The 21,006-nt window shown below is 38.6% G+C and overlaps 2 protein-coding genes across 5 annotated transcripts in view; both read left to right on the top strand.

Annotated features, from left to right (window-relative positions):
- Positions 1-14,832, top strand: part of LOC122078274 (protease Do-like 7) — a 68,389-nt gene extending 53,557 nt beyond the window's left edge. For 2 of the 3 annotated variants that reach the window (XM_042644188.1, XM_042644205.1), the window contains 7 exons: positions 1,275-1,445; positions 1,554-1,633; positions 1,712-1,939; positions 9,326-9,541; positions 9,754-9,911; positions 10,542-10,653; positions 14,288-14,832. In XM_042644188.1, coding sequence (XP_042500122.1) covers positions 1,275-1,445; positions 1,554-1,633; positions 1,712-1,939; positions 9,326-9,541; positions 9,754-9,911; positions 10,542-10,653; positions 14,288-14,464 — 1,142 coding nt within the window. In that variant the 3' untranslated portion in view covers positions 14,465-14,832. Of the gene's footprint in view, positions 1-1,274; positions 1,446-1,553; positions 1,940-9,325; positions 9,542-9,753; positions 9,912-10,541; positions 10,654-14,287 lie in introns of all 3 variants that reach the window. The other variant, XM_042644196.1, reaches the window with a different exon arrangement.
- A 4,592-nt stretch (positions 14,833-19,424) lies between these two features.
- LOC122056899 (protein WVD2-like 7) overlaps positions 19,425-21,006 on the top strand; it is a 10,203-nt gene continuing 8,621 nt past the window's right edge. For both annotated transcript variants that reach the window (XM_042644663.1, XM_042637740.1), the window contains exons 1-2: positions 19,425-19,840; positions 20,084-20,153. In XM_042644663.1, coding sequence (XP_042500597.1) covers positions 20,130-20,153 — 24 coding nt within the window. In that variant the 5' untranslated portion in view covers positions 19,425-19,840; positions 20,084-20,129. The remainder of the gene's footprint in view (positions 19,841-20,083; positions 20,154-21,006) is intronic.

Here is a 21,006-nt window from a genome sequence, read left to right as displayed (position 1 = left end):
CAGGCCAAACTTCACAGGCTAATTGAATAAGTGAGGTTTTTGTTTGATTACTAGGGAGAGAATGATCTTTGTTGAATACTGTAACAAATTTTTTTTTTTTATTGTATTTATTTATTGTATTTATGTTTTGTATTCACTAACCTAAAAAATGTGTGTTATATTAAAAAAAATAATAATAAAAGAAAAGAAAAGAAAAGAAAAGAAAAGAAGAAGAAGAAGAAGAAGAAGAAGAAGAAGAAGAAGAAGAAGAAGAAGAAGAAGAAGAAAAACAAAGTGTTACAGTACAATAAAGTATAGCCTGTGGTAGCACTTAATTTGGGGCCTTGAATATCATAACATGGGCCAAACATCGAAGCCTCCTCAGTGCTACTAAAGTTTGTACCAGTTGGAAAAGTTTATGCTGGGCCCGACTGGTCTTGGCTAGTCCACCCAATGTGCTACCCTACTTAAGATCTTAAGGATAGTGGGCCATTCGAAGCAATCCTCTCAACTGTAAGTAGGCTACTTGTGTTTTGATACAGAAGGGCCTCGAAGATTTGTACATCTTAGGGCCATAAAGTTCTCAGCTTCACAGGGGAACTGCTTGTTCAGTTAACAGATAGGGTTGTGGAAGGTTGGGCTGGACATTGGGAAATTCATTGCCTCTTGCAGAATGCAGAGTAGTGTTTCATTTCTGATGTATTTTATGTTGTGGGTGCTGCTGTTATGAATGTTGTTTCCTTGTACATATTTCTTATGATTCAACAAATTTTTCTGTCATCTATCCAAAAAAAGAAAAGAAAAAGAATTGAAATGGAATATGGGGGCAGAGTTCTGTCATGCGTGCATCTGGAACCCTCCCCCCATCATGCCCATAATTACTGCCATGTGGCAATTCAGGTGGGCCCCAAATTTGGCTATTCTTAGTCAAACTTCATACCAATCTGAAATAACCATGTGTTATCGTAGAAGTATAAAGTAAGATTAAAATAAGATGTGAACAATAAATGAACTAAATAGGAACCATTGAAATATCAAAAGAAACTGGCTATTAGGTCAAAACAACCAAAGTAAATATAATTAAATGAAAAAATGAAATAATTTGGATTTTCTGTCAAAATGAGATAAAATCTACAACGCAAATATTGATTCGTTCTGAAGTTAATCGGCCAAGTCCCACTATAAAGTCTAGAATGTGGTTATGCTGGGAATGCTTTGGGTTCTCTCATACTGATTCCATCATGTATTATGAATTTCATATGCCATTTTTATTTTATTTATTATTTGTATGATAGAACCTGCCCTGCGTCGAGGAGATTCAGTCTATCTTGTGGGTTTAAGTAGAAGCCTGCAAGCTACATCAAGGAAATCCATTGTAACCAATCCTTGTGCAGCACTCAATATTGGCTCAGCTGATTGCCCACGTTACAGAGCAACCAATATGGAAGTGATTGAGCTTGACACAGGTAAATCAAAATCAACAAAGTTTAATTTTGTCCCAATTGTGTAAATCAAGCTTCTTGTGCATGTAGTTTATCTTGTTTCTTCTCTTACTGTTGTGTTACTGTCTCCAGATTTTGGCAGTTCATTTTCTGGTGTACTCACTGATGAGCGTGGAAGGGTTCAAGCTATGTGGGGGAGTTTTTCCACTCAGGTTTGTCCCAGTCTGTATCTTATTCTGAACTCCATCATTCTGGGACAGCATGATCTGATGCTAACATGCCTTGTGCAGCTGAAGTATGGTTGTAGTACATCTGAAGATCATCAATTTGTTAGAGGTCTTCCAATCTATGCAATCAGCCAGGTCCTAGATAAGATCGTTAATGGTACCAAGGGACCACTGCTGTTGATAAATGGTGTTAAAAGGCCAATGCCTCTTGTTAGGATGTTAGAGGCTGAACTTTACCCAACTTTGCTATCCAAAGCCAGGAGTTTTGGACTTAGTGATGAGTGGGTCCAGGTACAATTTCTCTCTCCTGACTACCTCTCTTTTTTTTAATTTTTTCAAATTACTTCTTCTCATCTCTGCATGAAAAATGGAAGTAATTAATATTGCTTTATTCTTCGCCTATCGCATATGTTGTTGCTTTGATAATATCTGCTGTTATGATTGTTTTTTCCATGCAATCTTTTCTTTAAATGATATTTTTACCAACAAGAAACCTTTCCTGTAACAGTTCTGTCTGCATGCTTACTTAGTTACTATATATATATATATATGTGGATGAACAAATTGATTAGAAAAAGCTGGTAACTTCTTTATGCAATGCTCAAAAGATAAGCAAATGCACTTACCGTCCCCCACACCCCCACCCAAAAAAAAAAAAAAAAAAAAAAAAAAAAACCAACAGTGGGCAAGGTAGGAAGAGGAAAAGAAAGAAAGGAGCACTCACCACCAATCTAGGGACCTGACTTTAAAGATGCAAAACTTGATTGGACTATGTTTGATTTCCAGTGACCTTGGAAACATGTACTTTCCAGAACTGGTTAGTCAATATGCACATGATATAATTTCAAAGGTACAGGAAAGGAAACCACAGAGGATTGGGTTTGGGATGGTTGGATGTCAACTGTCATCAGTCAGCACAGTTAAGCATGATGTTCAATCCTTATCCCCAAGCTTTTGGTTTCTGCAACTCCATTTACAATGTAATCATGCCATAGTATGGAAAGAAACATGAAACTAGAACTGACACTAGAAAACAACTTTCTGTTTCTTTCCTCCCTTAAGGGTAGGATGTAGTTGATGTAGGGGATTACCTAGAAACTAGGGGTCCTAGAAGGCCTACTAGGATAGGTTGTGCAAGACTAGAAAAACCCTAAATGTGGGCTACATTCAGGAACTAGCGGCAGCATACATGATGAACATAGGGACTAAAACATATACTTAAATTAGCAATGGACAATATAGTCCTAGCTGAATGCAAACAACTAAACAAGGCATCAATTGGGGAACATATGGGTTGGGAAGCATGGGCAGCAGGATATCAGATTGATTACTTCATGCAATCCCCAATTGATGCGGAACTGGGTCAAAATATCGAAGTTGGGTTCAGTATAGACCCATCCAAGTACATAATAGGCAATAGCAAGGGTAATGGTAGAACCGTAAACCAAAATGTCCAAGGGGGGTTAATCAAGGTGGAGTTGTAATTCTGTTATTATATGGAAGTTTTAAAAGATTGACAAACTTGTAAATAATGGTGTCGAGTGAATGGAATGGCACATATTAGTGAGAGGGTCAAACTTGGAAGTAAGTGAAAAGAAAGGACAAATTAGAAAAAGAGGAAATTTGGGGTTATAATGGAAAAATCAGGAAGTAGAAGGCTAAAAGATAACTCACGACTTGGTTTTGGAGGTTGTCTTCAACCTTGGACCAAGGGAGTATGGCGGAAGGTGAAGGGAAGCTTCGAATGGAAGAATTTCTTCATGACAGCACCTGAAATTTCCATCGATCAATGCTTTCTTCACTATTTCTGACTATTTGACTGAGATCTACTCAAAAGATTGGGCAGCAAGAGAGAACCACAACCTGAAATGATTCCTGTGGCAACTTACTGGTTCGCAGAACCAGTGGTAGTTTTTTGACTTCAAATCTCACAGCCCTTTGTATATTTTGACCTTAGAAATCGAGCCAAGAAACCCAGCGGAGTCGTCCTGCTTGCAAGTGGGAAATGAGAACAGCGGCAACTCCAGGACATAGCACGTGCTACTCCACAAAACCAGAACCAGAGTTCAATTTCAGCAGCAGACCAGAGTTCTATTCCAATAGCAATTGAAGCACACAGCACAAATCAGTAGCCAGCAGTAGCAAAAAGTAGCCACAACAGTTGATCCTATGCCCAATATCGTAAAAACCCTTTGATTACTGTCCAACACCAAGGGTTCTTCAACTAAAAGGGAACACTCAAAGGAGATCAATCAGTACTACCATTGACCAACTCGACACACTAATAGTGATGCAGATACGGCTGCCCTTTCTTGGTTGGACCAGCATGACCGACTTTGGAAGCCAAAAGCCAAGAAGAACCGGTCCAGCTCAGGGTTTTGGTCCAACAAGGGTTGGAAATAAAATTAGTAGTTTACTTAGTATTTTATTTCATGTTTTTATTTTTCAGATTTGAACGTCGGAGTAGGATTTACTTCCTTGCTTTGGTTTCTTTTTTATAGTTGTTTCCTAGTTTAGGCTAGTTTCCATTCCAGTTAAGTTTCTAATTTCATGTTCCTATTTTCCTATATATTAGTTGTAATCGATTGAAGATTTAGAGAGTGATTTTGATTATTGAATGAATGTGTTGAGTGTGATTTCCCTTTCCCCCTCTCTACTTTGATTTCCCTTCCCTAAGGGTTCTCCATCAACTTGGTATGAGAGCCGAAGGATTCTAATCCTTCCCCATCTTTCTTCTTCCTTTCCCATTCTCTGTGTCGGCTTCCACTGATACTGAGAACAAAAAAAAAAAAAAAAAAATCCCAAAACCTCCCTGCCCTACCGCCTTCTCTGTTCCTTCCGGCAGCAGCCAAAAAAAAAAAATCTTCATACCCATCGTCCCAGCTGAAACCTCAATCCCACCCCTTCAACCCTTCCTTAGCCTCGGACTTCCATCAGCCAAAAAAAAGCTCTGCTCCAAACAGAGAAGCCAAACCACAACTCCACCGACCTCTTTTTTTTTTCGGTCTCAGTCCAAACACCCTCTCCAGGGTTCTGTCAAAAAAAAAAAAAAAAAAGAGCAGAAAGAGAGAAAACAGAACCAGAAGGAAGCGAAGGAAGAAGAAGAGAAGAGGCAGCGAGAGGCAAGATCAGACCAAAAAAAAAGCAGCAAGAGGAGAGAGTCGACGAAGAAGAAGAACAGAAGAGAAGGAGCAGAGAAGAAAAGAAGAAGCAAGGAGACGGGAACATACCTGTTCCGGATTTCCTCCATCACTGCCTGTTATGCTCGAACATCTTGCCGGCCTGAAATCTTGCATCAACCTTCTCGTAAGCAGTTGTTCCCATCGTTGGAAGCGACCGTTGTTCATTCCATCTCTGAGTAAGAGATCCCCTCCTCTCCTTTGTCGGCGGTGAAACCCCAACCCACAATCTTATTTTCTTCCTTCTTTATTTTAAATTCTTTTGACTTGCCAAAAATGCCCCTCCCTTTCTCCTTTATTCCCCTTTTTGTCCCATATATTTTTTATTTCCAATTAAACCCCTGTCCCACACGTGACTGACACACCCTTTTGTGGTTTAATTTGAACTTCCAAAAAAAAAATTATTTACTATTCTGCCCCTGCCCTTTAAGCCTCCAGTTATTTACTATTCTACCATTATTCTTTGAGTGCTATTTTGTTACTCATCACCATGGTAGCCAATAGTGAAGTTCAACAGCTGAATTCCTATAAAGGAGAAACTGATACAAAATTTGATGCTCTCACTAACATGGTCACGTCCCTAAAAACAATGGTGGAATCTATGCAAGTTTCCATGGGATCCATGCAAGTTTCTATTGGTCGTTTGATAGCAGCAGATAAAGGAAAGAGTTCCATTCAATCTGGGGATTCTTCCAACACCACTCCATAGGATCCGTCAGTAACACTACCATCACCACCACAACATACACCACCACCACCACCACCACTATATGGGACTGGCAGACATCATGATGGAGCAGAAAGAGTAGCAAAACTGGATGTCCTTGATTTTTATGGAGACAATAATCCAGAATTGTACCTTGACTGGATTCACAGTTTAGATACATTTTTCAGATGGTACGGGTTGACTGAGGCTCAAAAGATCCTATTTGCAGAGGCCAAACTGAAAGGCACGCCTCGAGTTTGGTGGATCAAACAACAACAGAACCGAACCCGAGGCATTGGTTTGGTCACTACTTGGGCTGAAATGTATGAAGTCATGAATCAGCGATTCTTGCCTTCTGATTACAAGCAACGCATGCATCTCAGATTTGCACAGTTGAAACAAGAGAATTTAACCGTTGAGGAGTATGTTGCTAGATTTTATTATTTGTCCACTCGTTCTGACTTTGAGTGGGATGAAGAAGTATTAGTGGCACAATTTCGCAATGGTTTGCAACCTTAACTTAGTGCTTCCCTTACATCTAGTCGATTGCCTACCATGGAAGACGTCGTACAAGTAGCATATCAGGTTGAGGAAAGTCTGAAACGCCCATACAACCAGAGAAACTTTGCAGATACTTTTTCTCGAGGTACTAGTTCCATTTGGCAACAGTCTCCTACCCAAGAGAGGTCACCTAGCAAACCACAGGCAAGTGCTACATCTATGGCCTCTTCACGACCTAGTCGGCCGTATTCTCCACCTCGACATGTCTCTGAAATGTCATCTTCACGGCCTACTCGCCCATACTCACCCCCTCGGCGTGGTTCAGATAAACCTTCTGATTCTTCAAGATTTACAGTTCAGTGCTACTCATGCCATGGATTTGGACATATCAGTGCCCAATGTCCCAGCCGTTTGGTTGCTTTTATTGATAAGGATTCTCCTATACCATATATTCCTGAAGAGCAACTTGGTTCTGACACAGTTGATTTAAGAGAAGAGCGTGCAACAGGTGAAGTCAATGACACTCTCAGTGACGATGACCAACATCCTTTTTATGTCATTCGTCATGTGTTGACCACTCAGAAGGCCACTGAAAATGAAGATTGGCGCCGCAGTAGTATTTTTCAGACTCGTGTGAAGTGCAATGATCAGTTGCTAACCTTGGTCATTGATGGAGGCAGTTGCACTAATGTTGTCTCTGAAGACGTTCGTAAGCTGGGATTGAGTACAGAACCACATCCTAATCCTTACAAGGTTGCTTGGGTGAACAACACTAATCTCAAAATCACAGATAAGTGCTTGGTCACATATTCTATTGGTGGATTTAAGGATACAGTCCAATGTGATGTCCTCCCTCTGAAGGTGTGCCATATCCTTCTTGATCGACCTTGGTTGTTTGATAAGAAAGTACAGCATTGTGGCTATGCCAATACCTATGCCTTCAAGCATGCCAACAAGACTATGAAGTTTCATCCTGCCAAAGATCTCCCTGAAATTAAGCTCAAGAAGATGGTGGGATCATTCCTCATTCAGAGTATTCCTTCAGATGGTCTCCTCGGTCCTTTCCCTAACTCGACGGAGTCGAGTTCTTTTCAGAGGAGGAGAGTTGATGCAGATACGGCTGCCCTTTCTTGGTTGGACAAGCATGACTGGCTTTGGAAGCCAAAAGCCAAGAAGAACTGGTCCAGCCCAGGGTTTTGGTCCAACAAGGGTTGGAAATAAAATTAGTAGTTTACTTAGTATTTTATTTCATGCTTTTATTTTTCAGATTTGAACGTCGGAGTAGGATTTACTTCCTTGCTTTGGTTTCTTTTTTATAGTTGTTTCCTAGTTTAGGCTAGTTTCCATTCCAGTTAAGTTTCTAATTTCATGTTCCTATTTTCCTATATATTAGTTGTAATCGATTGAAGATTTAGAGAGTGATTTTGATTATTGAATGAATGTGTTGAGTGTGATTTCCCTTTCCCCCTCTCTACTTTGATTTCCCTTCCCTAAGGGTTCTCCATCAAATAGTCTAACACCCACCAACATACGCAACTCAGATGACTTGCAACAGTAAACAATGATTGTAGTAGCAGTAGCCCTAAACGATACCAGATTATTTTTTTTCGAGCAACAGTAATCGCACATGGGTTACCCTATTTTTTCGTCTTCCTTATGGCTTTGATACCATGTTACAAAATCAAAGAGAAATCGAACCAGAATCTGTGAAGAGAAGAATATGGAGAAGGCTGTGCAATAGAATTGAATGATCTATCACTACAAACAAGGTTCCTTTATATAATAGTCTTGGACAGATTACATACTCAAAATAGAACTAAGCAATTAGAACCGTAAATGGAATAGGAAAGACAATCCTAGTCTAACTAGGAGACTAAAGACCTAGTCTAACTAGGAAAGTAAAGAACCTAATCTAATTTAGAAAGGAAATAATAACAATAACACTCTTAACTCATAATGCTTGACTCATTGCATGATGGGGACTGTAATGTAGGGATGGATTTGACAACCAAACCAGTCCCAAAACTGCAGGAACTTTTAATCAGAAGAACAACCAGAACCAGCCCAATAAAATATCAGAAAATTCATCGATCTCAACAATTTCAGAAATTTTGTAACTGAATAATCAGCCAAGGAATTAAGGACTTAAATCACCAATTAATAAGACTAAACAATGAAACATACGACCAGCAACCAATCAGCAACATCCAGAACAAAACGATTCAAAATTCTGGGCAGAAACCAGAATCGGCCAGAATAGAGAGAATTTTTATAACAATAAAATTCCAGGTCTGATTGACCCCAAATTAGGATCGAACCACCCTCTCAATAGGCCTAACACTCGACCAGAATAGGGGAGCCATCAGGTGGCTGGTTGGTCTGATCAGTGAAAGATCAGGTAGGAGAAATCTGAGAAATTCGAAACCAGAAATTTAAAGAAGATCAGATATGTTACCTGATTTGTTTGAACAGTAACAAACCTTTGAAAAGAAGACTTTGAAAAAGAAAAGGAACACTTGAAGAGCCTCTTGGACTTCACGCCGCAAAGAGTCGTTGGATCAAACACCAACCCAATACCTTGATCAAACACAAAGAAGTTCTCTTGCAGAGAAAGCAGCAGCAGCAGCCATGTAGTTTGTCAAAATCGTGGCTCATTAAAAGAGCCATCATCTTTATTTATAACAGTGATAGGGGTTACATAAAATAGAAACTAACTTTAGTTTCCAAAAACTAAAAATTAGAAACTCAACTAGTTACTAAAACTGAAAATAGAAACTTACAAAATAGAAAGTCCTTTAGTTGCTAAACTGGAAATAGAAACTAATTTATGACTGAAAATTAGAAACTAAATAACCCCATCTAAAAAGGAAACTAAAGAAAAAGGAAACAAATCACTGAATCCCATATGCAACCTTAGAACCCCTAGTTTAGACCCATAAAAGTAGCCCAATATACTCCGAACCACATGGACTGAAGGCCCAACACGTATACAATCCAACCCTAAGCTTATTCCTAATAAAACAAGCCTAGTTTGGTGAAGAATCTGCATCAGACTGTCTCCCCACCCCCCACCCCACTCCCCCCCCCCCCAAAAAAAAAAAAATGTGAACCCTCAATAACCACTTTGATTGCAATAAGATTTTCCCATTGATAATATTTGTGGAACTTGACAATTTAAAATGCCTTTGCTTCCTGAAACTACTTTTCTGACATTGTATTGATGTAATGTTCCTTTCTTTCTGTTTTCTGTTGTAAAAAAAAAATGTCTTAACTAATCATTATCTGTCACAGGATCTAGTCAAGAAAGATCCAATAAGGTGTCAAGTTTTACGTGTGAAAGGTTGCTTGGCTGGATCGAAAGCTGAGCAAGTACTAGAACAAGGTGACATGCTTCTAGCAATCAACAAAGAGCCTATAACATGCTTTCGTGACATAGAATATGCTTGTGAAGAGTTAGACAAATTTGGTGACAATGATGGGAGACTTAATATGACTATTTTTCGGCAGGTATAGTTTCTCCTCTTCCCCCCCCCCCTACCCCCACCACACACCCACCCACCCACCCACCCACCCAAGAAAGAAGATCTTCTTTTGTAATCGTCTTGGTACATACTGGAGCTTCCGTAGTTCTCTTGGGGTGCTCCTTATGCATGGAAAAAGGAGGCAAGAATATTTCATGGATTTATCCTTCAATTTCTTTAGTTTGCGTGCTTTGGCAGGGACGAGAAATTGAACTTGTGGTCGGAACAGATATCAGGGATGGCAATGGTACCACAAGGATGGTGAATTGGTGTGGATGTATTATTCAAGATCCTCACTCAGCAGTCCGTGCTCTTGGGTTTCTTCCTGAAGAGGGGCATGGTGTGTATGTTGCAAGGTGAAATTATCTCTTCTTTACTTAGAGCTCATGTTCTAGTAATTTACCAAAGGCTTAACAGCTAAACACTGGAATGGGAGTTATGATGGATTGGAATCTTGTTAGTTGGAGGATGCACAACCAGGACCATCAACAAGCCAGTTAATCTTAGTAGCATAGCTTGAACTTTCAACTAGGTTAATTATCTATATGAGTAGACTTAATTATGTAGTATCTAGTCTGGGGTTTGGTTGAGTGGAGTCTGTACTGTGCAGTTTTCTCATCAGAAGCCTGATCTATGATCAAGCTTTAGAAATTTGACTTGGGTATCAGTTCAATGATAAATGTAAGCAAATTTCCTCTCATAGAAATTAGAAGAATCATCTTGAACTTTAAAAATATCTGTATTCCTTTTTCTGCATTGATACACCCATTTTCCTTGCATTTAGAAGATTCTAGATATGTAATGACTGGTCAAATTCATGGACATTAGTCTGAAGTCTGAACTTCCTGCTTACAAAAAATAAGTTTGGATAGTAACTGAGACATGATAACTATTGGCCTGGAAATTCTTTTTATATATATTTTCTGAGCATGAATTTATTTTCTATGAACTTCACATAAATTGGTAACTGTTTATCTTATCTACAGGTGGTGTCATGGGAGTCCAGTCCAGAGATATGGTCTATACGCTCTACAGTGGATAGTTGAAGTCAATGGGAAACCCACTCCTGATTTGGAAGCCTTTGTTGACTTGGTAAAGGTATGTATACCCTTGATTGTTGGTTTCTTTCTTTCTTTTCTTTTGTTTTTTTTTGGTGGAGGGTTGATTGACTATTCTAGCCAATTGGTTTCTTTCACTGTTACTAAATATTGTGTTTTATGATCTATTACCTAGAATTTTAGTTTTAACCTTAGGGAATCCAGTTCCTCATCCAAGGACTGTTGACTCAGTTACCTTCTGGGATATTAGCAGCATTAAGTGATGATCTGTAATGATGTTAATTGCATGCTTGATTAATCAGATATTTTTTTTATTTGGAGGGTGGGAGGTGGGGAATTGGAAACAGATCGAGTCTTCTTCTCTATGCCATCTGTACATACAAAAGACATACCTTTCATTGATGAATTGATGACCTTAGCAGAATTTGGGATTAAAAGAGAAAATCTTGTGAGAGATCAATTGGGATATGCACCTGCAGGCTAGAAAATAACGAAAGAAAGTTCAAAATTTATACGCTGTTGGAAATTATAGTTAATGTTCTGTTCCTGCCCTCCTGGACCATCCTGCCTGCAAAAGATTGGATGGAAAAGGAGAATGCAAAGAAAAGAAAAGAATATCAGGATGTTTAAACCAATCTGAAGAGAATGTGTCGCACTGCAATCTCCTGTTCTTCATTACTTGAGGCCCCAAGTGTTCTGGACCTTGGTGCCCAAGATCCTTCTCAAGCCATCTCTCTAATGAAATCAAGCCCTCCTATTAACAGTAAGGCTTTAGCCATCAAAAAGGTCAGTAGGCAGAATCTTCAAGTAGATAGACTGATAGAGAAGATTTTGGCTTCCCAAGGGTAATGGGTAGCCTTTCCATGTAGTTCTCAATGTTTTCATGGACCTACAATGTTTCCATTCCATGAAGCAAGTTGTGTTTGTCAATCTATTTGACAGCCACAAGGGGAGGATTCAAGTCACCGGAGGTTCCACAATTCTCTTTATCTGTTGCATTGTCTCTTAGAGTATCATGTGGTGCTTGAGGAAAACAAGGGGACACTGCTCTGGCATCCCTTTTTGATTTCTTGCTCATTAGCTGGTGAGAGTGAAATTGAGGGAGATATCAGCAGAGGTAATGGTGCCATCCTGGTATGGTATACTTGAGAAGTTTCGGTGTTTATACCTCTGACTGTATTGGCATTTTGAATTAAACCTGCTCTTCAGGTCATGTCATTTTGATTGTAAGAGAACATGCCTGTCTTATTACATGGTTGCTGTTCTGATGGCATGGTTCTAGCAGAACCAACTATTTGAACGCCAGATTTGTCAGGTCCCTGTAAAGTGTTTTGAATAAGAGGATGATGGATAGTCTCAAAGGAAGATTTAGATGAAGTTGGTAAAACCTTTCCCTATTTGGTACTTTGAAGCCCTGGCTGCCTTTTGATGCAGAGCATTTTCATTTCTTTGACCTTCTTGGTTTGCAGGAGTTTATCTTAGTAGGGATGGAAGTGTTTTATTGTGCTTAAGTTGGTTTTGAGGAGGGATTTTTGGGGGCTGTGATTGGCAATGCAGTTCTGGACTTCTGGTTGGGTGGGTGGGTGGGTGGACGGGCGGGCGGGCGGGCATGTTTTCTCTGTTTTTCTGATCTGGTTCCAGAGAGAGATTTGACTTTCTGTGGCCCATGGAGTAAAGCTTCCCAATGCGGACCACCCTTTTTGAGCCATGTAAGATGTTTTTATGGTCAGGGAAGGGGGAATAGTCATGTGTCTAAGTTCAGGTCCCATGTTAAGACTTTTATTGGCATTTAGAAGCATGGTTGTTTATGGTTGTTCTCAACTTGCTTAGTACCAAGCAACTGATTGATCACCTGATTCCTTTTATTAGAAATTTTGTTTTGGAAAAAAAATGCAGATTTGGCTTTACTTCGTATATTCAAAGCTATTGCTTTGGCAAGTGAATCAAATGAAGAGTGGGAAGACGGATGGGGAGATCTCAATGAAATGGAGATGGTTTGGTGGTGCTGAAGGGTAGGACACTTGGTGTCCTACATTAATACAATTTGTAGCACTAAGCAACATATAACGCTACATTCCTCTGGCAAGCGACTCAGATGGAGAGTGAAAGATGGAAGGGGGAATCTCGATGAAATGGAAGGGTTTACTGGTGCTATGCGGATAGGGTCACTAGTCGGTGATTCGGGTGAATGACACAACTCCCTGGTAAGGGTTGAGTTAAAATGTCGATTCATTATGCATAGTCAACTCAAAAAGTCAGGAGTCTGCTCCGAGTTGTAGCCATTCTGATGAAACAACAAATTTGAAAATTGTGGGAACTTGTACCTTGGTCTTCTTGAAAAATAAGAGTATAAATTTTCCACTCCACCAATGTAGTTATTCAATTTGACATGAAATCTTATATTTCTGTAAGAAACAAACTCTAAAACATGAAAGTGTGAGGATAAAGATCGGGACACAGGGAATGATCCTGTCCTCTAGCGCTTCCGAGAATTCTCTCTCTCTCTCTCTCTCTCTCTCTCTCTCGGGGGTTTTGTGATCCCTCTCCACTTTCTCGGGGAGCAGGTTTCTTCTTTCTCTTTTTGCACTCCCCCTCTTCCTCCTGAGGTTGGGGATTGTCTTCTGTCTCTAGACGACATGAGGGGATGGGGAAAACATGTTTGGAGTCACCACCTAGGATTTAGGGTCTAGAACCCTAATGGTGAGGCTCATGCACTGAGTTACTCTTTTATATTAATAATTTTCCTTATATAATGACTCTCCAGGTCATGTTTTTGACTTCCCAAGTACATTCAAGTCCCTGAGGGCCCCGAGTAAAGTAAAAATCCTTGTCTTTTTTACTCCCTAAGTACATTCGACACCTGAGTACCCTGAGTAAAAAAAAAAATCTGAGTTGGCAAACTTGATTTATAGCTCCCCATGTACGTTTTCTCCGGTAACCAAAGAAAATATTGGTCAAGAAGTCTGGATTAAAGCTACTGCATCCTAGAGGTTTTCCTCAAGGGTACATACCATATGGAACCCACACAATGAAATGACTCCATTGTAAGGGCTGGAGTTTGATCTGTATTGTGCAGCTGGTTGATCTCTTCATCACTGAGATCTCTGACTTGGACAGGATTAGTTTTGAAACACATGGCAGCATTTGGCTTACAATTAGTGGCCACGTGCAAAATAAGGTCCATATTGTAGGTGCTGTTGGCAATACTGCGTTATTGCCTGTTTGAAGAAGTAGATTGCATATTTATTGTTCTTTGCAAATGTCGTAGTAGTGAGATTTTCATATTAGAGAGGTGGTTCAAACAGTTGGCCAACTTCAAGTCTATCTTTGCGAAAAAATTTGCTAGTTCAAAAGGGAAAAGTTTCGTTTATACTTAATTGTTTCATTGGGGTAATTCATGGCAATTTTTATTAGTATCTATTAATGATGATATTTCCACCATCCAGACTATGAAATGAGCTCTTGGTTTTGGACCATTTACAAAACACAGCCTATGATTTTGTTTCTTTCCTTGGCTGTTGGTCATACGCCTTGTTGCTAATGAATGACATTCTTTGCAATTATCACATGATCAATGCGTGCAGTTGGAGTTCCTTTTTTTTCCTGGGTTGTAGCTGGATTTCCTATTCATACATTCAGATTTCTCGTTTTAAATCTTCCATATCAATTGACAGGGATTGGACCATGGGGAATTTGTCCGTGTAAGAACAGTCCACTTGAATGGGAAGCCTCGAGTGCTAACTTTAAAGCAGGATCTGCATTACTGGCCTACATGGGAGCTAATGTTTTATCCAGATACTGCCATGTGGCGTCGCCGAACAATCAAATCATTGGGCTGCTCTCAAGCATGAATGTACTCATTATGAAGTTGCCAAGAGTGTTTTCATTGGAAAGAAGCTCAGCTTTCACCCTGAAATGGTGACCTTTGGGTGGCCCTTACCAATTCATTTGACAAGAGGAACTACTAGTTGTGGTTTCCATTGAATCCATGCCAGGGCTGAGTTTTTTCTTTTTTTCAGGAGAAAGGAAAGACTTCATTAATTAATGTAGTTGAGAACATCAACAATAGGTCATGTATCCAGAATTTTAAATTTCCTATGAGTAGCCAAAGCAGCAATACTTAGAACTATACATGATATAATCTGAATCTCAAAGGTTGTTGCACACTGTAAATGAGACATTGTATGGAGGGATTATGAAAAAAATTTCTTTGTACCAATGACTATTATTAACCATGGATGAATTAAAAAAAAATATATATATATATATTGTTGCGCTGGACAAAAACATATATGAAGGAATAGAGAATTTTTAGTAGTAATTATGAATTTGAGTTTGTAATGTTCTAGTAATGGTGTTTCCGTTAACACTCACCACAATACATGAGGGAATCTCTTGCACTAGCATGGCTGTGGTTTTATTTATTTATTTATTTTAATGGAAAATTAGTATGGCTGTGTTTGGTATAGCTTTTTATGGAAAGTCCTTTCCACACTTTTTTAGTTTGTGAATGAATTATCCTTAAAGGGTACTTCTGAAGAGATATAGTTGTGGCAAGTGAAAGGGTAGTGTGATAAATTAAGCCATTAGCTATTTAAGGAATAGTGATATTGCCTTTGTATCAGATTTCAGACTGAATGTATTTTCAGTCATTCCATGCATGGGCATGCACCTTTCTATAGTGCTGGGATGTTCAGTGGTTTATCTTTCCACTTGGCCAACTCCAGTTCAGTTGAAACTTAACAATGAGTGGCAGATTTTGGGTCCACATGTCTACAATTATTTTTCCATCTGCGAGACTTTCTCTGTACTAGGTATTTGTTCATTCCAGAGAAACTGGTTGTGCTGTTTTTTTTTTTTCCTCCCTTTTTGATTGATATTTCTATATTCACCATTAGAGGCATGGAGAGAAAGCAATGTAGCCAATCCAAAGGGTAGTAGAGTTGTGATTTTGAGTTCGACTCCTCTTACCTCCTTAGGGTCACATACATGTGATGTTTAGTGTTCTTCATTGCTTTTGATGAAAGTTGAATGACTCTCATTCAATTTGGAATGATTCGATTCATATGGTTGTGGGATTAGTATAGGCCTGCGGGATTAGTCAGGCCGGAAATTTGGATATCCATAGTTAGTTAAAAAAAAAAAAAAAAAAAAGTGTAACCAATTGATCATTGAAAAGGCACCATTGTGATGCATCTTTGGCTTTGTAATCCATCTCAATCATATAAAACACTATGTATTTGGTTTATCGTGTCGTAATTTTCTGTTCTTCCTTTTTTGTTTGGCATTTTGCCTAAAATTCAACAGGTGAGAAAAGGATAAGGGTGGTTGAAGGCCAAATCTGTTCAGAGCTTTTAACAGAACTGCAACATGTCGCTGGCTTAAATAAGAAAGAACATCAGTGTAAACTAGTCTTAAGAACAACTTTATGGGGTCAAATTGGGCCCTGACCATTATGAGGTTCTAGCCCAGCCAAATTAAAGGCTTTAGTTTTGAGCGCATCTGCTGGAAGGAAAGGGACTCAAATGTATCAGGATTGGGGTGGCATTGGCAAGACTAAAAGGTCATAAATTTGAATGGCCAGGCTGGGTTCACAGGGGTCAAGCCCCAGCCTAATCTCTCTCTCTCTCTCTCACAGACCACGTGAATCATTGAATCTCACATGACAAATTCGTGGGTGCACTGCATACTCGGGGACTTTAATTTTTTGCTAACAATCAGCAATTTTTATATTATGTACATCAAATAATAATTTTATAAAAATTCCTAGCTAGTTTATCCCTCCACCTTCGGCATTGCCTTCAACAAGGGGGTAAACAGAACCAAAAAAAAAAAGGTACAAAAAGCTTCCCAAATGGTTAGCTTAAAAAAATCTATATCGATATCTCTCTTCCAAATCCCATCTGACGTCTTCCACAAGAATAGAAGGCGGAAACATCCAATTATTCTACACATATGATAGAGTAGCCTTCCTAGCTAAAGAATTTGCAACTTTATACTCGACAACTTTCTTTGCTTCTTTTAACCATGAAATAGTAGAGACCGGATTAGGTTCACGTATGAGAATAATCTCGTACGTCCCTAGTCCGTGAATTTGGAATCCACCTTCTCTCTCATCATTTACTAGATTCTAAATCCCTAGACTCAGGTGTTGAGAATTTTGAGACATAGAGATGCACTTATTTATTACTAACAGGTCGTTGCGCTGCCCATAATGTTTTTAGATTGGCCTACCAAGAAAATCATCAACTTCTGACGAATCGATTTTGTAAATAAGGGAGTCACAAGGTCTGAGAGGAGGGAGAATATGTCAAGAAGAAAGAGAGTGTTAGTTATGTAAAAGAGCATGATAAAGAATCTCCACACTGTCAGCGTGGGAATTGTTTCTCTATAGAATTTGAAGAATTTTACTAGGGGAAGACACAGAATGTAATAGCTTCATGAGCATGAAAAAGATTGTCACAACACTAGTGTGTAGATTCCTATACACCCTCTTACATTCCATCCATGGATCCCACACTCTATCTCCTCATTAAAATTTCCTATTGGACAATTTAATTTCCCACCCCCTTAATTGATGTGAAATTGCACTCTGATGCGTATATTATTCCTTTTCATTTTATTCACTCATCTCCTCCCAATATTACCTCGTTTACTTATAGTTTATGATTAGACATTCTCGCCAAGTGCAGACAATAAGAATTAGTACCATTATTTACAATTTAAAATTTTTAAACGAGCATATTTTATTGTGCCCTGTGGATAGATGACATGGTTATTTTGATTATTGGAATAAAAGGTCTTGGTTTGGATTAACCATGTGTAAAATTTCATACTCAAATTCTATTAGTTTATCCCATATGCATGTTCCTGCTTACCTATGCCACTCCTAATTTTGTGCATTCTCTTATAGTCGTGAATTTTTCAAAGCTTTACTTAATTATTTCATAGACTTTTGAATTAAAACTTAACATGTGTGCAAGCAATGTTGAGTTTCACCCATCCGTCAAATTTGGATCGCATCTCATTTGTTGAGTACCAGATTTGAAACTCGTATTTTCACATTTCTTTTGAGTCACTCACAACCTTCTAGAATTCACATTTTCCTAGTTATCATTCAAGAAAGAGATTCTAACCAAGAATTGCTATGATTTACAATAGGATTTGCTAATCTCATAGGAAGCTAGGATGGAAATTTTCGAAGCTCAAATTTGGCATTTTGAGCCAAATGAGGTTGGAGGATTTTGGAAAACCCTTCTGCCCTTTGGGTTAAAGTTCTGAAAAAATAAAAAATCACAGGTCATATCCAAACACATCACATGAAATTGTCTAGTTCTATAGAGTGTATTTTAGTTTCATCAGGAGAGACTTGAACTCCAAGTCATACTATTACTTAGGGAGGTCCCTCTATGGGATATTTTGTACCTTAACTTTCTTTCTTGCCTGTTAGACATAGGATTATAGTAAGAGCATTGATCACAGAATTAAGAAATAGATGAATGTTAATGGCAATGAAAAGGGCTTCACAACTGAAAGATGGAGATGGCAATGAGTCAGGTTCAAGGGATCATGGCCCACTCTTGGCTCATGCCTCATTTCCTCTAAGTTCTAACCTTCTTAAAAGATATTGAGAACTGAGTTGGCTTAAACTTTTTGGACTTGAAGATACTACGTAATCAATAGTAAAATGGGTCGGTAAGAGACTTGTATTTTGCAATGCTATCACTTATCTCTTTCCATGTCTTTTATTTATTGTAAGTTTGAACTTGGACTCTAGCATTCATATGTATAGTATTGATTGAATGTTTTATTGGAAATTTGGATTCCCACCAGTCAAACCCCACCTTTTACCCTGAGAGGGTGGGTGGGTCTATTGCCATTCATTTAACCTAAAGAGGCCAAATTAGTGATCAGATATGATAAAGGATCCAATTACCTAGGGTAAATGCATGCTAACCTACCTTTTACAATGAGAGAAGGTGGGTGGAACAATTGCCATCTAACCCAAAGACGCCAAATTAGTGATTAGAAATGATACATAGTCTATTTACCTAGGTATGAGGACTGGTCCCCAACCCACCTCTTAAAAATTACTATCTTTTTACCATTTTATCTCTAAAACGATATAGAACACCAATCTGAATTGATCAGGGATCGAAGATTGATCTCAATCGATACCGATCTAATATAGCCGATATGATCAATACGAGATCGATTTTTGAAACCATGATGCCCACACATACAAGAGGAACGACCCCCGCCTCCTATAAAATGTCGTAATGACTCTCTACCTGATGTTTTTGCGTACTTGCCTATCAGTTCTTACCCACACATAGGGTCAAGGCACTGCCACAGGAAACACTTTCCCATTAGTAATTTAGAATTGAGAAATATTTAGGATCCGACCCAACTGGGTCGGGGAGTGAATATGGATCGTAACTAACTCCCAAGTCCCAACCTGGATGAGTTTTGTAATACTAATGAATCTTACTTAAATCAGTAAGTCCTATTTAAGGAAGTGATTTAAGCCAAGAAAAGTCACGTGGCTGCAACAACCCGCCGTAAGATCAGATCCTGGAGGGGGGACCCTTTGACAGTTTCCGTCAGTTTCCTCAAACGTCTGGCATGATCTTTATTCTTCTTAAGTGGTTAAATTAATGCACAATCCAATCCCCAGCTAATGAATTGAACAGTCCCTTGTTTAGGAAGTTTAACGGTAATCTGACGATCTCTAACGGAGGATCAATTTTTTTTTTTTTTTTTTATTATTATTTGCCTTAGAAGAGTGGTTTAATCAGAACAAGACAAGAGAATAGTAGGAGACGGCATTGAGCGATCAAGCCAAACTTTTGAAGCATCTCCTCAGATTACCTTATAAATCGTTAAGTGTTCCTCAGCTCTCATCTCACCTTCTCAGAAAAAACCCTGAAAAGGAGAAATTTTTTGAGATAATTTGGTGTTTTTGTTCTGAAGTTCACTCCCAATCCCAATCCCAATTCCAAGTTTTGGATTCTTAAATCATTTGATTGAGACATTTCTGTGGATTCATTGGTAGCTTGATAGATCGAGTGGAGCACTAATCGTCGAGCTCTGTTTCATTGGATTTCGTGATCTCTGAATTGAGTTCTATTGTTTAGAATGAATGGAATGCCGCGTAGAAATTGATGTTTAGTCCCAGAGTATTAATTGTTTGTCATGAAGATATTCATCTTCAACTGCATTCCTAGGTATATCTCATATTCTTGTTATTCCCTTTTCTGGCTTTTTTTCTTGTGATTTTGGTTGATCTGCAAGACCAAGTTTTGTAAAATTCTGTTCTTTAAGAATTATTCATCAAATGGGTTTTCTGATAGTTTAGTTGGTGCCTGTGTTTGTCATAATATTTGTTGATTCTATATGATCTGTTTCAATCACTGGTTTCAGAAAAATGAGAAGGAGAGACTTTGATTTTCTCTATTTTATATTTGCAGGTGTTTGGGAATGTTATGATAGATTTGGCTTCTCGTGGCTGGAGAGATGGAAGAACCCTTTAACTTTCGGGTATGGTTTCGACTTCACTGAACCAGCATTGTGCTTCTACTTATTAAAGATAACGATGGAAGAAATCCTTAACTCTTGAATCATGCTTTGTATGACTTGATTTGATATCAGTAAAAAGATTCATATTCCAACTTGAATCTTGCCAACAATCAAAGTTTCTTAGCAAATTAGCACTGCACAGTTCTGGTTCTATCTTAGCCTTAACGTTCTCAACTCGTAATTCGATCTAGAATATAAAGTTCATACTCCCAAGTCCCAAATAGATTTCCAATTTCGCTTATGAAATAGAAAATTTATGCCTCTATGGCTCACCTATTTCTTGATCCAATGAGTTTTAACATGGTCCATGGTTATTATCTTTCAGCCTCTTGTCTTGCCTAGCCATGTTTCATATGCCTCTATTTTGTTGAATCCTCTCATAGAGCATCTTACTATTTTCTGCACTGAATATAAGGAATTCGCCTAGTTAGTTATATAAGGATTTTTTTTAGAGAGTAGATAGGTGAGGTCCACCCTGTGAAAGGAAAATGTCTTCGATATTGTACTAAGCCCAAAGACCATATGGCTACACAAGAATTCTTCCACCTAGTGATATTTTTTCAGCCATGACTCAAATTCTTTATAGTTGGAAATCCAAAAAGTTTCCAATTCCATTGGTTTATCTACCATCTTTTGGGCAGGATTGATGTAATCTTCCAAAGCCCTGTAGATACAATTCCCAAATGCTCCCCTGTAATCCTTTTACTGCCTTGTCTTCATGAATGTCAACAGATCTATCGTTGCTTATTTTTATACTTGCGTTGATGTGTACTCTGTTTTGTTTTGTTTTGTTTTGGCTTTTTTTTTTTTTTTT

Source organism: Macadamia integrifolia, chromosome 1 (genome assembly GCF_013358625.1).
Source record: "Macadamia integrifolia cultivar HAES 741 chromosome 1, SCU_Mint_v3, whole genome shotgun sequence".
Lineage (NCBI taxonomy): Eukaryota > Viridiplantae > Streptophyta > Magnoliopsida > Proteales > Proteaceae > Macadamia > Macadamia integrifolia.
Note: the sequence above shows the minus strand (reverse complement) of the source record. Positions and strands in the feature narration are given on the sequence as shown.